At 39.6% G+C, this 17,611-nt stretch overlaps 1 protein-coding gene across 1 annotated transcript in view; it reads right to left on the reverse strand.

The window, feature by feature from the left end:
- Positions 1-17,611, reverse strand: part of NFIA (nuclear factor I/A) — a 93,064-nt gene that overhangs the window by 6,890 nt on the left and 68,563 nt on the right. The window contains exons 7-9 of the mRNA XM_010287314.1: positions 16,638-16,766; positions 3,553-3,731; positions 853-1,018 (exon numbers count right to left, since the gene is read on the reverse strand). Of these exons, the coding sequence (XP_010285616.1) occupies positions 853-1,018; positions 3,553-3,731; positions 16,638-16,766 (474 nt within the window). The remainder of the gene's footprint in view (positions 1-852; positions 1,019-3,552; positions 3,732-16,637; positions 16,767-17,611) is intronic.

The following is a 17,611-nucleotide window of genomic DNA, read 5'->3' on the forward strand; positions in this document are numbered from 1 at the left end:
GGACTCCCTTCACTGTGGAACAAGTCCCCTACAGTTGCCATTAAAGCACTGAAAGCTTCCCTTTTGTTTTTAAATGTCAGTTTGAGCATAGCTTCATTAAATCATTTCACAATTAACTCCCTGAACATCCAGACTTTTTTAAAGCATCAAACCCAGCTGACTTGCATTTGTTTCCCAGAAGAGCGAGTCCAAAGTGGTATCCCCAAGTGTGTATCTAGGAATTTGTATATTTGACTTGTGGCTACACAAAATACATATGGGAGCCGTGTGGGTGGTGGAGAGAGGATTAAAGTTTTCTCCCTGGGCCTAAGAAATACCATAACTTCTTGCCCAAAATGCAGGGCTCGGGAACCGAGTCATAAAGGAAAGACGTCTGGGTTAATCTAGGAAGATTTATTCCCAAACGACCTATAAATGAAGTGAACTCGAAAGAGTTGTTAGTGTAGCCCAGTATGTATAAGCGGCGATGTTTTTGATGAAGCTATCTGTCTGACTTCCATGTAGTATCTATCCTCTAAAGCCTGACTTGAGATACCAACTTGCCTCCTTATGACAGTAAACAAGATCCCAAAGATCCGAGGTCTATGTCACAGCTTAGCTGCTGGCCTTGATTTCTCTCATACGTCGTTATGTGATATGCCAACAAAGTCAGAAGTAAAACTATAACCTTAAGCTAACTCTTTTCTTGTTAATATAGAAGCAGCTCAGAATTTTGTCCATCATATAGAGAGTGGAGAGCTCTCCTACTCCTGAGAGCTCATCCAGTCCTCATGTCTGACCAGCCGATAGACGGTGATCGCAGCATGTTGCGTGCTACTGTTAGCCCTTGGTTCCCGCTGCGTCTATACTTACTTGGAGAAGTGGGAGAGGTGGCCCCTCCTTCTGTTGATGTAGTTGGAGGTTTTGTGTCTGGCACTGGCAGAGGCACAGGCCTAGCCATTGGTGGCGGAGGTGGTGGTGGCAACATTGGGGTAGGAAGGAATGGATTGTGCACCTTGCCTTGGCTGCTACCATTGGGCTGCCAAAAAACAAGCAAACAGACAAAAATTATACTAAAAATCAGCTATTAGGAACCTCCAGTAACAACAATCTAGTCGAAAGCTATATGCAATACATTTACAACTATTTGAGAGGTGGCAAAGAAAGTGCTGGGTCAAATTCTCCGTTGACTTCAAGGAACTTTGTCCCAAACCCTGTGAACCTTGTGAAACTACCGAAATTATCACTTCTAAACATTTTTCCTATTAGCAGCTGGTCTGAACTGCCCTGGATTAAATTCTACTACTCTTTACAGCCACTCTCATGCTCATGAGCCACAACTCATGCTTAGTGAGAGTTGAAGCAGTATTTTTGACCCCTTAAGTCCCCCAGTTTCATGCCTCTGTTATACCCTTAGGATATCAGTGCCTAGGACGAGTGTAAATTTCTTAAAGATACTGCTCATTAAGAGAAAAAATAAGCATTTTTGGTGGTCTTAAAAGTCATGCTGATATCTTATTACAGGAAAATGAAAGAGTATATATTAAAGTAACTGCTCTCCCACATCTCTCTTGAGTTAGCAATAGTGTAGCTCACAGTTTAGTTGCTATTAGGATCATATGGAGAAAAGACTGAACTGCTTCATTCTACATATTAGGCAAAAAACCCCTCCATTTAGTCTGGGAATGCGGTCAGTCACAGGCAGGATGGGCTCAGCTATGTAAGTGTGGTCTTTCAGTTAATCACCAGAAAAAACTATCCATAAGTAAAAGTGTTTTCAAGTAGCACAAAAACAAGAAGCAGGCTTAAAAAAATGCCATCCCTTCCCCCAACTTAAGTTTACATTTTAAATGTAACACAGCCTGGACACTTGAAAACCATACAGATAGATGCCAAACACCATTATAAAGAGAAAGTAGGACAGCCTGTAAATCAGGTGTTCCATTTTAGTGACAAAAATGGTGAGATCACTTTCGACAGCACTCTACAAATTGATCTCACTGCAGTTCTTCTGGCACTGAGCATTGGCTTTTCCATGGATGATAAAAGCTCAGCTTTAAACACAGATCCATATTGTAAGTACTGCTAAAGAAAATAATATTTTAATTCCTGTTAGGGTTTCCATTAGCCTAAATTACTGGGGACAAAATACTCGTACTGGCAAGCGCTCGGGACCTTCTTTTCATTTCACCTGCTTTGGCACTGACAAAAGGCCTTAAAGTTGTGCCGGTGCAAATCACACTTGTGCTAGAGCAAAAATGGTTCAGGGCATAAAGAAGACTTGAATTCATCTGCATTTAACTTAACAGCACTCCCACTGACTTCAAAGACTGCAGTTACCACTGTTTGCGGTAAGAAGCAATCCTTCAGGGATATTTATTTTTCCAACATCCAGTACCTTTAATAAACTAATATATTAGTGACATCTCTCAAACACTATCTTGTCTCACAATTAGGTCCCTTTCCTGCCAAGAAGACCCCTGCTGTATGTTCATTGTGAGTGTGCTAACAGTTCATAATGCTGAATGGTTTGGGATAAATTAAGCAAATGAATACTCAAGGAAAAAGAAAAGCACTATATTGATTTGTTGTCTAGACATAAATGTATCTGCTAACATATTGCAGACATTATTCAAAGCCAGTACTGGCTGGGATAAGTAGAGTCAGTTTTTCTGCTAGGGAAAGGAAAGCACCGACAACAATATAGCTTATTAAATAAGTGTAATAAATTAGATGCTAATAATTAAACTAATTCTTATTAACACTTTCAGTCGTATGTATGTCAGGAGAGAAACAGTAATTTTGCCAGTTATTACTTCATTGGCTGGACACAGTTACATGCATTACATTTCATGAAATATTCAGAGCATTATTTTAGATTTGATTTACATAAAATTTATAAATTCTGTATTTGACCAGAATGCTGTTTCAATAATAGCAAGATGATTCACTTTATTTGATTTAAAAAAATGAAAATGGTTATTTGAAGCTTTGGAACTCTGCTTAATTTTTCATAGAGATAAGGGGAAAAGATAACTGCTTACAGAAATAACAAACCATAATAAACTGTACTTTTAACATCTTGAGTTCAAGTACTGGTCAACTTGATCTAAAGTGCTATAAGGCAGTATTTTTTTTTTTAATGAACTTAGCTGATCTGAAACATCTGTTTCTCACCCTCCCTTTTCCTGCTCCTTCCCCCCCACTCTCCCCTGAACTTCAAAAATAATTAATAAAAATTATTCTGCCTTCATATTTTGTTAACCCTCGTTCCACTAGGGTTACAACACATGCAGCAAAGTCATCTGTGGAGGGACTCAAAAGGTCACTGTATCACCGGCTTCTCTGACAGTTTAAGTTAATTTCACCACAATGTGGTCGAGTGGTTTTTTGGGGAGGTTTTTTGTTGTTTTTTTTTTAATATTTTTGCAGTAGCAGCGTTTTTTTTTTTTCTTCCAACGACTATTCAGGGTGTGTCCCTTTATGCAACATGCTGTTAAAATAATCCCATAATCCCATGGTTAATTTTACATAGGACAAACACTTCTGAAGAAATAAAAACGGCTTCCTTACATTTAGGAACCCCACCTGTCCAGCCTGCTGACCAGCGTCGGGGCAGACAAGTTGGACAAACTCTTTCAGAGTCTCCTGAGGATGATAGCGGATTGCTGGGTGTGAGAAGTATGGCCCAGGCTGTTGAATAATGGGTGATGTTGGAAAATGAAGAGTCGATGGTGTTGCATGTGGACTTGCTATAGGAAAGAAAACAAAGAAGTTATATAGAGTTTTGCCTTTGGAAAATAAAACAGTTTAAGTCTACCGTAGTTTTACTTTTAGTCTTTTTTTTAAAATGTACAGTATTGTTTATACATCTGATCTTCACAATTAATATATTAGACCACATTGTGTCCTACACTCACTTCATCTAGGTCCTGAAAACAAATGGAGCCAGACATTTTAAAGGATTTTCTGTGTTTTTAATGGACACGTATAAAGGAATCAGCAGTCCTTTGTAAAAGTGAAAACTATTCATCACCTTAAGAGCAGTCCTCATCAATCAGGCAATAAAAAAATGTATTTGGGAGATTAGGGCTGATTTAGTTGACATTTCATGTAACTTGGATTTGCACATATGAATCGATTTTATATCGTACTATAAATGGTTGATAATTTAAAGATGGTCTAGCACTTCCTGTTGTTGGAGGTTTTTTTCCACCTCAGTTTAGGAACGTTTATTTTAAGTAACGTGTTTTCATCTAATGAACATGCACAAAGTGGCAAGATTGTTTTGAAAATTACATTTACATTTCTCCTGAATAACGTTAGGCTCAAATCTTCAGCAAGCCCCCAGCTTGCATTCAGGGATGGAGTTTAATTTGGTGAATTTATGGGCAAACAAGCCAGTTGGAAAATGTACTACAGTGAAGGTGTAAAGGTGTAATGTACACAAGCCCATTGGCAATGACAGATTTTACCCTCAGCTGATTTCAGCAGACCTACAAGTGCAGCTGAAGAGCCTTATGGTCTCCTACGTTATGTGACACCTTTACCTAGTTCCTTGGCCTTCAAGATATATCAGGTCAGACCCTTGTTAGGTGACAGGACTTTCCACTGTTAGTTGTCACCATGAGGTAGCAACTGCTGCCATTCATAGTGCTATGAATTCTCCCTTTCCCCTCTAAAATGAGAATTCACTTTTCCTTTCGAATGGCCAATTAATTTAGTTAAGCAGAAGCTCATCTGTAACTCATAGCTGATTTCTCACCAAACAGTCATCATTACGCCCCTGTTGCTCCCTTAGCATGTTATCCTAGTGACCTTTCAAGCGTGTCCATGTGCGTTTACTGCACTTGTACACCACACATATCCGATTAGATAAAGGCTATGCAAGGGAGGTAATGTCCTACAGAAACTCATGTGTTGGCTTTGAAGTAGGTTAAGTATACAAGAGGGAAAAAAAAGCCTTTGTCACTTTTGGAAAAATTGGAGAGATGCAGGAAAGTTAACTAAAATCAAATACAACCGAGTAAACACTCATTTAATGATGAATGTTATGAAAAATCCCCAGTTAAAGAAAAGCTAAAATCTGCTTCTTAGTCTTGTTCATCACATTCAAAAATATGACACTTTATTAATAACTTTCTTCTTAAGCATAATTAAACCATTAGCAAACTCAGAGCCTGAAGATGTGGATAAAACATGTAGTCAGAGACAGCAGCAAGGAAACGTCCTGCATTATGCTATAAACATTCATTAAGGGTTGGCTGGGCAGCACTTCTACGTACTTCTTTCTCCACGACTAGATAGGAATGGTTGCTTTGACACCACCACCAAAAAGAGCAGCACTCACACCTGGGGTGCTGATATGGGATGAATATGAAGCTCTTGTCCTTGCCACAAAAAGTCCCCCTGTAACCTTGTTAACCTCACTGGTCTTCCCATTCTGCTCCCCTTAATGCTCTTTGAAATATTCACAACAGAAGCCTTCAGCTACTTCTCATCAAAGTAGATGTATATCCAGTGAATCTCTTCTGATAGCACGGGCTATACCTATCTCGTAACAGCTAGATATTGTGGCATGTGGGCTGAACTGGAAAACAGTGTCTTCCCACAGCCGTGCTAGCTCTGCAATGCTGCACTTGGGAGAAGGGAACAAGAAGCAGCATATCCCACACTCCTTGTTATGGAAATGTTGACAGTTATTCCATGGCCAAGGCAAACACCTGTGTGCCCAGCCTGTTCAACCTGTCTGCACATCTGGGCTTATCTCTTGTTTTTTTACGAACCTAGTTAATTATTTCTTATTCGCTTTTAAGACGAATAGTTTTGTTCTGAGTTTGCATCTTAAATTATATTTGAAAACTCTTCAGATAAAGAATCCAAATCTTCAAAGGAAGAAATGAAGGCTATTTTCCTGTCCCCAAACTCCGGCAGAGGCTGTAACTTTGAAGTGTGCTATTAAAGGTAGAGATAACATGAGATTCACCTTAGTAAATGTGGGTGTCTACTATGGAGCTAATTATCTTAGAATCAATGGAGAACTAAAGAGAACTAATGGTGTCTAAGGAGCCGTTCATCTCATCCAAAAATAGACCACTGCCTTTGACTGTACTTCATTGACCACACTGACTGGCTTACCAGTGGATGTGAAGGGAGCCCACTGGTACTAGCTCCGAGGCAGATACCTCCAGTCTACGCACACACCTTCAGTTAGGTGAATTCCACCCAAAGCGTCAGCCTCTGATCTCACTTACACCAACCCCTGAGGTGTAACTGCTTTAATGACACTTACGTCATAGCCACTTTACAGGTATGAATGTATCATCACCTCCTCTGGGAAGCAACAGTCATTTTAGAGCTTGTAAAAATATTTTGCCACGAATATTCGTTCAACAAAAGTTGGTGATAATCATTTTGATGACTACAACAAAATTTCCATTAGCATACAACATTTCGGTACTTTTTTTGATATAAAACATATCCTTCCTCTCTTTCTTCGTATCTCCTGTTAGAGTTCCCCCTTTCCTTGTGTGCCAAATGAAAGATGAAGGATGAAGATAAAAGTGAGAAATGAAAAATTATGTGACAAACATCTAATTAAGCAAAAAATAGATTGGGATTTTTTTTGAACATTTATAAAAAATAATTTAGCACCAGTTCTGTTAATACTATTTAAAATTGTTATGCAACTGCACTGTCCTTTGTCCAAATCTGGGAACAAATTAATTCCTTTTCTTCTACTGGGTGAAAAAGAGATAGAAACACTATTTCAATCAAACACGAAGGAATAAAAAATTGTACTGAGGGAACATGGAAATTCATAGCTAGGCCTGAGACCACACTCTATTTAGCTTTTCCAAGATATGGCTCTTCATTTAGTAATTTGATTTGCTGTATGAAAGACGTGTTATGGTTATTAGAAATACTCATAGGCCTGTAAGTATTGGGTCTTTCTCTGTTGCCTCGACCTCCTCAGCATGTCAGGGTAGAAAACAAAGTGAAAAGCATTTGTTGGTGATCTTCCCAAAGAGAGCAAGAGAAGAAAAATGAATGCAGAAATGATCAACAGTACTTCAGGGAAGTAAAGTGCTGCAAGAAGGAGAAAGCGGTTCCCCTTTGGAGTCTTAGCCTCCAAGGGGCTGATCTTCTGTTGATCACGGGAAAGACTGGGGGAAGGAAACAAGACCGAATAGGCATCAGTCCCCAGTCTGTGCCATATACTGACATGCAGGGTTCATTTTCTGAGAGTAGATGGATTAGCAGAAGAAGTCAAGAATGAAATAAAGATCTCCAAAATGTTTGTTTTTGCAGTCTCTAACTGGGAAATACCAAATTTCTCAAGTGGCAAAATGAGCAGAGGAAGAATCTACTGCTATTAAACTGATCAACATTACAAGTGTGCCTGCCTTATACTAGAAAGAGGGAATTAAATGCTAAAATCTAAAAGCTGCTAGCCCAGATTCAGACCATTACGCTGATAGCTGTGTTGTGGTCACTCTGGTGTATGCAAAAACAGCCTTTCAAACAAATTCTGAGTGCAGAACACAACCGTGTTTCCAAATATATGGATCCTCACAAACATTTTTAATCAGTTAAAGGACATGAGGTAGTGGAGCAGGTTGCTATTTTCCTTGTTTGCCTCCAAAAGGGGCAAGTGACCATGAACAAACCCCTTCAGTCATGGCTTTCAGAAACGCCTAATAAAAATTAAGGCATTGCTTCTGAAAGCCATGCCTACAGTGATGCAAGTTTTCCTGTGTATAAGAAGGGGTTATTACTACTTATGTGCTTCTGATGGGATATTACAAGTCTCAATCAGTGACTGTAAATTCTTTGAGATCTTCAAATGGAAGATAAAACAGGTCTTTGTCTATTATTTATTTACTTATTGACTTATTATTTATGTATCCCTAAGCAGCTCCATGCTGCCAAACCATATTTCTCTTGGCGTCTTTCAGCCTGTGACATTTATATTTTATTACTGACCTCACTAAATGACATAAAATGTAAGTTCTACAACCTATGAAAATATGTGTATTCCAGATCAGAACTTCATTTCTACCTGCTGTAGGTATGGAGGAGTTGGACTATCTGGCGTTATTAAAGCTATTATTTGATGGGGGGAGGTTGGAGGCAGGAACTATCCTTCCATCTCAAGGCAAGCATAAATATTTCAAAGCACACATGATTCTAATTCCATTGAAGCTCATCTGAAACATCCCAGACTTTTTATTGAAAATGAAATGATAATGTATGGTGGCCTGCAACAGATATACCAGTATTTTAAAACTGCTGCTATTGGGCCAAGTAATTATGCAGTACAGCTGTTGCATGCTATACTGGATTTTTTAGTGTTTTATGAGTTTGTGGTGCTGTGCAGTACAGAAGTAAGAGGATTTTTCAGAACGCTGAATTCAAACATCTGATTACGCAGGCCAGTCTTCTCTTTTCCCTTCGTGATTTGTAGTAGCCAATAACAAACTAACCAATAAAATAAGTTGCATTCGTTGATTAGGTTAGCACTTCACACGTCCAAGGCAAAGGAAGAAGAGCCAAAACTGTGAATTCTATTCAACTGAATGATCAGATAATAAAGAATCAGTTAATTTGAAACAGGTTATAATTTTCTTCAGATATTTAGTACCCTTCTCAGGTCCTTCTCCTGGAACAAAGGAGCAGTCCTAATAAAGACGCATGGGATCCTTTCTCCCAGGGAACGCTCGCTGATGTGGTAAAGGGACTTCACGATCACACCTGCAGTGCTCAGACAGATTTCTGCGCCAGCACAGCCCAACATATGGGGGAGACATATTGACCCATCCACCTTCTATCTCCTCTTCCAAAAAGCCTTGCCAACCCCTTCAAGTCCAGATGACTGGATGAAATTTCTTTCTTCATAAAGTTGTTTCAAGTCTTTGAAAGGATCATTTAGTGTTGCTCTTCTCCCGCTCAGGGAAAGCCTACTATCACTCTGCACTCCTCGCCTGTTCAAAGAAGTAGTGGTCTGGGGAATCAAAACCACTGTCCTTCAGAGGCACAAGGGCTAGTCTGTCAGACCAGGCCAACAGTGGATTGGCTTCACTAGGGCACAATGCTCAGATACCGCCTCTATAAAGTGATAATTAAGTTTACTAATAGCTCATTAAACATTGATCAATCTTCCTAGAAATAGTAACATTATAATCATAATGAAACAGGATCATTTTTATCAGCTTGTTTTTGAGGCCATTATAATTGGCTTCCTTACAATTAAGAAAGTATTTTTTTAAAAGTCATTTCCCTGGAAATGTTATAGAACAGTTTGTTCTGGTAGATATTTTCACTTCAGGATTCTAAGTTGCTTTAACTCCCTGCATGCCGTAAGCTTTCTTCTAGCATTTAAGTGATGCAAGTGCCAGTTCAAATTATGCAAGATGTATCCCACCCTTTGTACCCCAAAGGTACTTATTCTGAAAATTGACCATATTAGAGTACTAATTGGCTAAGCCACCATGCTGGCTGATGTGAAATGCTTTCAAACACCATGAAACAGCTGTGTTTATCGGAAATATGAAGAGTGACTTTTTAATAAGGAGATCTGGCAATAATCCAAATTTGTTGAAAGGAACTTACACTTCTGTGTATAATACAATACAAGAGGTAAAGAATAGAAGCCTAAAACAATAGCTTTAAGCCCACAGATTTTTGTGATTAAAGCAGTTACCCAAACAAGAAAAAAATAATTAAGAAACTTGGGCTGGGATTTGCAGAGGTCCTGAGAGAATTCATTAACTGCCATTGAATTTCAATGGGAGCTGCGTCCCTGTAACTCTTTCAAAGGTTTCTGAAAGTTCCCATTTTTCTTACTGCCCATTAGGAATAGACTTTAGGGTGATAAGTGTAGAGCAATCTCTTATTCAGGTTAGCAAGGACTTGCCTCTACTTAAATATTGAGCTGCTGAGTGTAGGACTGACCAGTCCTAGGGCCAGACCTTTGAAGGGAATTCAGATCAGTGGAAAACTTAAGTATTGTGCAAAAGGGCTCTAGAGTAACAACATGTCTGTCAGGTCCATGGATGAGCTAAATTCAAACTGATCCTGTCTTGCATTCCCATTTGCAATGACAAGGCTGGGACGTCATGGGGTGGGAGAACAAAAATAGGCCTTACCCTCTTAGCATGGGTGAAATTTAGGTACCACTGATACTTACTTCCACATTATGTAGGCAAACATAGATAAAACATTCAAAATATAATATAAGCAGCTGACCAATGCAAGAGATATACAAATACCCTAAATATGATGGATGGAGGATCTGTTTCTGCTGATGGACATCAAAAAGAAGGACTGAACTGCAGAATGTCCACCTCAGCTCCAGAAGTCAAGTGCAGGAGGTCAGCTAAGCACTGCTGAAAAAACAGACCCATGGTATCTCCAGGTGGGGGCTAGCTATCAGCCCCTTTTTGCTCCCCTTAAGAGCGGTATAAGGCACTTGGCCCTTTATTCAGAAATACTCTTTCTGTAAGAGATTTTGCAGTAGCAAGTGGGAGGCAGAAGGATATTTTGCCAGGGCCCACGGAGTTCCTAGCAAAAAGAAAATACGCTTAAAGCTGTGTTTGGGCACAGGGTTTATTGGTGTATTCTGGATTGTGAGAGTTACAGGCTGCTTTTGAAAACCTGTAGAGCTGAACTGAGCACTGGTTCCAGATTCTGGCATAGGCAGGGGGCCAGTTAAGTTAGCTATTTTGAGCAGATTGTTTTAAAACATGTCAAAATTCTTCTGCCTTTGGGAGACCAGAATACTATAGAACTAATTACATAGGTATAGAAATAAAAATCATACCTAAAGAAAGCACTCGTCCCTTCCAAGACCATACCTAGAGGTCAAAAAACCTAATTTAACCTCTTTGTAGAATTCTTACTTCACATCAAATGTGGGCAACTTTTGCATATTATTATTGTTTCTAATACACATGATGTATTCCCATACAGAAGATAAAAAATACTGCTAGGAGAATACATCATGTCTTTCTTATAATGAAATGCAGTTGATAAGTTTACAATAGAAATGTAAATTCTCTTAAAACCCACAACCTTTATGTGTGTGATGATATAATTCTGCTTTGATACTAAAAAGGGCATGGTAATGGAATCTGTGACTTTGGAGTGATATATTGCTGTTAAGTTAATAGGACTCCACATTCCCATTTCTAATATCAGTGTTTTTTTCCGCTTTCATTCTGTAGATGGTAAGCTGATACTACATAAACATTGTTAAAGCTATAGTTCCACGCTACAGTAATTCACTTAACTTTAACATGATTTATGGTTCTGTCAATAGAGGAGGTTGAAAATCCAGAGCTCTGATGCTTAAACATGGGTTCCATATTTAAAGCAATAATGTGCTTTTTGTGTGTGTCTGAAGCTGGAAGAATTTAGCATAAAGCAGAGATAAAAGTATTATAGTTCACTGCACTGCTTAAAGCATATAGTTTAACTTCGCAGATACATCAGAGAGAGCAAAGAAACTGAACACAGAATCAGTAAAAGCATGGGTAAAATACTTCGGTCCTGTAGCACTTTATTTTTATATTATTTTTTAGGGATGCATGAAATCCTATTAGTATTTTTAACACTCCCCTTTTTTTCATTCTTTGCTCAGTTAGATCAGCTCCTTTTGTCAGGATGAGTTTAAATCTGGGTCCACTGTGTTAATCACCCCCCATTCTTCTTTCTGGCACTTACCCTCCAGGCATTTTGGCTCTTTAGGAGATTAAGCGACCAAGTCATCTTGTTGCTCTAACATGTCCTCACTGGAGCAACATATTAACACAATTCCTCTGCAAAAGAGCCCTCTTTAGAAGTTTGCTGCAGGGATGACAAATTAACCCAGCATGGTGTCCCACACATCTATCTCAGTACAAATTATTAGTGTAATAGAGCTTTTAGTTATGCATTTATCTAGTAATTATTGAACGGTTATACAAAACGAAGCTGAGCAATCATGGCCCTTTATGAGGCAATCTCAGTGGGTGGCCTTACAGTTAATTTAGGATAGGACTGTCTAAGCAGTTCACTCACACACAAATTAGCTGAACAGCCTGCTCCTTTAAATATTTCCTATGTCACAGGCTAACTCTTTACAATACAACAAAGGTAGAGTTTTAATTACACGGTTCCTGACTTTTGTTTAGCTGAAGCTTTAACCATTTACAAGCCTTCCTCTCTGCTGTCCCCGGCCTGGGATATGGGAGTAGAAGGCAGTTTGGGTAGGGTATCTAGTAATTACTAAACCCTGACCTTGAGGCCATCTGTTAGGAAACTGTTTTTCCTTCAGCTTCGTATTATTTTGAAGTGAGCGGAGAAAATAAAAATCTTCACCTTTACAGTCAGCTATCTGGACATGGTAAACTGGAGTGCTGCTTTTCACCGTTGCAAAAGCAACGCTCGTCCCTTGGTCAGCGTTATGCTATTTATGGTTTCTCCTCAACTTTCTTATGCTTGTGGTGCTGTGCTCTCCTCTTTTGGCTGTCTTACATTACTAACCCCTGATCTGAGGTGTCTGTATCCGAATGAACTTGCACTGCTTTGTTTTTGTCAAAACTCAAAGGAAAATAGAAGGTTACATTAGTCAGCCAGCTGACAGCATCAAGGAGCAGCCACGGATAGTTGTACAGAACGGGTATTACAAAATGTCCTTTTACACTGAGTAGCTCTGGAGCGAGTTAGCAGGAATCATCACTTTGAATCACTTGAAGCTGGCTGACAGGATAGCTAACAGGCACTGATATTTTGGTGACCCTGTGGAGAATTTTGATAGAGAAGGGCACAATGTATTCCCAGATATGTGACAAAGTTCTTGCCACTTTGGCACAAACAGAGTACTATCCTGCGGAGTTTCCTTGGTAGGCCTTGTCCTGATAAAAATCTCAATGGCAATGCTTATTATGGAGGAGATTAATATAATGGGAACCACTCCACTAGTTGACTTTCATCCCTTCTTCTCTTTCTGCTCACACCCCCACTTCCTTGGGTTCTTCCCTTTGTGCTGTACTTCTTGTTTCTTGTAATGGTGTTTCTCCTTCATTTATCTTCCTAACATACCATCTCACTTTTTTTTTTTTTCTTTCCTTGTCTTTTCTTCCTTGGTTTTTGGCTTGCAGGATCTATGCTGTCATATTCCGTGGAAATGCTTGAATGCTCCACAGCACAGGCTGCCGAATATCCTAGGTTTACAAGATCGTGGTCAATTTAACGTTTCAGCCAGCTCCAGATATAAAGTCACTGGAGTGTAAGTAGCAATACATGGAAACCTAAAACCACTTATGTCAATACTGCTGTCACCCATAGTATTTAAATCCTTCACTGTCTGGTAAAGAGTTCAAGCGGGCTAATGTCTGGGAAACTTCGCAAGATGCCAGCAATACAGGATGCCTTTGCAATACTGGAGTACTGTGGTGAGATACACTGACCACCAAATAATCTAATTTGCAGGTATGCTGCGTAGGAGACAGAAATCTAACTGCTTGAATTTTCTATGCTTTGAAATAAATTCTAAAACTGATAGTAAAGCTAAAGTCACCCTATAGGTGATCAATTTACCATCTGCCAGACACTGAATGCTAACCACACTGGTCCAGAGAAGACATATGGTGCATTCATAGAGTCATGCCCAAAAAACTGCCATCATCAAGTGAGGCTCCATGAATCACTTTGCTAGCTTATCACCAAAGAAACTTGGATCTTACCACCATCTGTTGGAACTACTGAGGAGTCACTGAAGCATTGGCATCCATGCGCCAGCACTCACTGCACATCTGGTCCTTTGGTCAGCCAGCTCAGATCCTCTCTGCTGGCTACTGCCCAGCTGGGTTGAGTACTGGCAGCAGCACCAACGCAGATAGGAAACTAGAGCACAGCCTTCCACAACACAGTGCAGTATCGACAATGTCATGAGAACAGAGGTTTTCCCACTGGTTCATTGAATGGAGCACCTTATAGCTAAGAAATCCTCTTAAGGATCTACTCCTCCAAGCAAGTTTTGTTTCCAGAATGACTCATTGTGGGGATCACTGGGAAGGGCACTCAGTATCCTGGGATACCCCAGCATAAGACGTGCACAGTGTTCTAAGGAATGTTTGGAAGTGCGTGAAAGATTTGGGAATATTCCCGAGAAGTTACAAATCACTGGTTGTCAATGACAACACCTGCCATGAATAGTCTACAGCTTCTTCTCTGCTGTCTATTTTGATCATGCGTTACAAATGCATCTCATATACACATCCAAGTGATAAACTTGCACATATGAACATCAGAAGGAGATTGAACCTTCTTGTAATCATTCAGTTGGCTGAGGAGCTTACTCTGATGGTGGCCTACTTACTCATGACTTTCCTTTCCCTGAAATATCTCTGCAGACTGAAGATTAAATCCTGCCCTTACTTTTCTGAAGACCACTCAGAATGACCTGCCACTGCCCATTTACATAATGCATATGTATCCAAAGAGAATGCAACATGTATGTACTACTATATTATACCTATCATTTCTGCTGAAAGGTACAACTTCCAGTAACTAATGGTGGATATGAATTGCTCAAAGATTATAACCTCTTATACTCTTTATGTTGCCACTTTTGATACCTGAAAAGCTTCTCTCTTCTGCTTACTGCCCCAAAGTACACTGGAGGGAATGGGGTAAAGAACAAAGCTGGATTTGCAGAAAATAATCCATCTCAGTATATTACCCTTTCCTAACAACGATTGTTGTAGAAGAGAAATAAACACAGCCAGTGTGCTGTGGAAGAAGAATACTGAAGAGGAATGTCCAAAAAGAACAAAGAATGAAGTCTGGAACAAGATTTTACCAGGATGATGACACTTAGAATCCACAGATGGATTCAGAAGGATTTTTCTCCTGAAAGTCTGTGAGACTTTGTGAACAAACATGAAATAGAAGATTCTTCTAAATGATCTTGCAGAAAAGTTTTGGTTAAGCTGTTAGGGACCACGATGATTAGAAACTGTGTTACTTCTTTATGGAGTTACTAAAGACATCTCCTTCCAAACAAACAACATTTGGGAACTGTAATCATTGTATTTGCTCTTTCAAATTCTGACTGTCTTTGAATGTACTTCTCACATAGCCAATGGATATCCCCTGATGCACTGAAAAAGTCTTGCAAAAACAGACTGTAGATGAGATTTAAACAAGACCTCACCAGTGATACATTTCCTCTCTCAACCACGCAAAAATCCAAAATACAGAGGCTCTAAACAGGGGCAAAAAAAGTAATTAAATGACCTTAAAAATTAAGTGTGAAGTAAAATACAGCTAAATACAGAAAGGCCTATTAACTGATCAATCAACAACTCAAATCTAAAAGGCTGAACTTCTAAAAGATAGGAATTCAGTCAGCTGATGTGCACGGAATATAACGTTAATGGAACATTCACATTATTCATACTTATATCACCAATTATGGAGGCTTTTAAAAGACGATATATTTGCCAGATAGCTCAGATCCAAATTTCAAGGGAAATCTGTATAGAACTTAGGTGCCTAAATATCTTCTGAGGATTTAGATGTGTGTCTAAGGGTAATAAATACTTTTTATGGGATTAACTACAACAAATCAAACTAAAATAAGTAGATTTAACAGAGCACAAATAGCCAAGAAATGCAATTCTGACCTCACTTCAACTTAGAGCAATTCCACTACTTCACACCGCGTCACCTGGACTGTGCAGACAAAGAGGCTCCTCCTGGTTTATGCTGCCCTCAGTAAAACCACACCAATGCCAAACAGACGTTTCAAAATAATTTCTAGTATGAATTGCTAATATGCCTTTTTATGCTTCACCATTCGACCAATTCCTTAATAATCTTCTCTAAATGAGACAAAATTTCATAGCGGAAAGAAACATGTCACAACCGTTCATTCCTATTTTTATATCTTCCAAAGAGGTTTGTAAGAAGATTCATTCATTTGTGTATATTACTATGCCCAAGTGACTTCCTTTTCAAATGTGAACTGAGTATTGCATTTAGTTTTCTAGGCTAAATGCAAATGCATCTTTCTAACAAAAATGTATAAGCACATCTAGACCCAGAGGACATCTCTTTCTTTTACTTGGAAAGTCAGTCAGAATAGTACTGTGAAGAAAACAAGCCAAAGCATTGCAGGAGCCAACGTCAAAGGAGTCCCCTAACAGGGTGGTTCTTCCGCACACTGATACCAACAACACGAGCACTAAATGACTGGCAGAAACAAAGCCATAGTGCTGGAAGACAGGCGTGGTTCAGAAGTGAATGATGGGTCCCTATCTCGAGGAGTTAGGCTGAATCTGTGTTATGAATGGCACAGGCAGAAGACAGTCTCTGTAACACATCCTGTCCCTTTCCCCACCCTCTTCAAATAAAAACCCAAGCCCCCAGAAACCAGCGTTTCCACCTTAGGCACTGTTGAACGGTCATCAGTTTTACCAAACAGCCCAGCCTAGCAAAACCAAACGCAGGTCTTGACAACTAAAACCTCCGGGTTATCAAGCTTCTGAAGCACAGCCTCTCACTGGGTGGGTCACACGTGGCGATGACTTTCCGTGGAAAGGCGCTGGGACGGGTACTGGGTGCCGTGGCTAATGTTTAAGCTGCCTGGGGGCTCTTGGGTTAGGCCTCACCTCTGGGTCCTGTAATGACAGGTCGATGGTGCTGTGTGAAAGCCGTTCCAAGGGAGGAGGTCTGCGAAGGCGAGGGACTGCTGAAACCAGACTTCTCTGACTTCTTTAATGTAGTTGGCGATGGTATTCCTGGCAAGAATGATTGATAAGTGCAATTTAATAATGCTAGGTCATGGAACGACAGCCTATGCATTGTGAAAGTGGGTGCAGAAGCAGCTAGATAAACTTAAAGGACAAACGAAATGGAATACAACAGCAAGCAGAAAGCTCACTTCTATTTGTGGTCTTTTTTGAGGCAGAAGCGGCCATGGTCTGCTCTGAGCAATGAGTACTAAAAGGCAGCCATATTTTTCTTTTAAATCTGAAATATGGATAAGATGCAGCTTATTATTGCTACTGAAACCTACTCTGCTTTATTTTTAGAAATCTGTAATAGCTGGAGCATTTGGATTTTTACAGGCTTTTTATGAGTTCTGTCTTTCACTCACTGGTTTAGTAGATTATTGCAAATGGATCTTTTAAATGTGCTGCACGACTCAAGGCACAACTAGAGAACGAAGTTTTCTGAGTTCAAACTGTGCCCCTCTCCTTACTCTCTTGACTTCAAAGGTATTTGAAAGTAATATATTTATGTGGTTCCTTTTTGCTTTCAAAATTTTTAAAGGGTGAGTGGTATTTGTGTCTTGATATTAGAAGCCACAGTGGAATTATTTCAGAGTTGTTATTATGCCCTTGAACTATATCAAAGGCTTCCAATGAAAATCAGAGTTAAGTTGCCATCGGGTGAAACCTCTCCCGTGGACAGGCAGAAATGGTGTAATGCTAATATGACCGGTCTGCTATACGCTGTAAGAATAATTCCTGTTGATATCCTATCAAGCCCGTGGCACCGAAGAAATTAGTGGAATGAATATATTGCAATAGGCTCTTAAAGTCTGAGCCTTTTCTCCATATGATTTATGCTTGGATAAAAG

Source organism: Phaethon lepturus, unplaced genomic scaffold (genome assembly GCF_000687285.1).
Source record: "Phaethon lepturus isolate BGI_N335 unplaced genomic scaffold, ASM68728v1 scaffold15115, whole genome shotgun sequence".
Lineage (NCBI taxonomy): Eukaryota > Metazoa > Chordata > Aves > Phaethontiformes > Phaethontidae > Phaethon > Phaethon lepturus.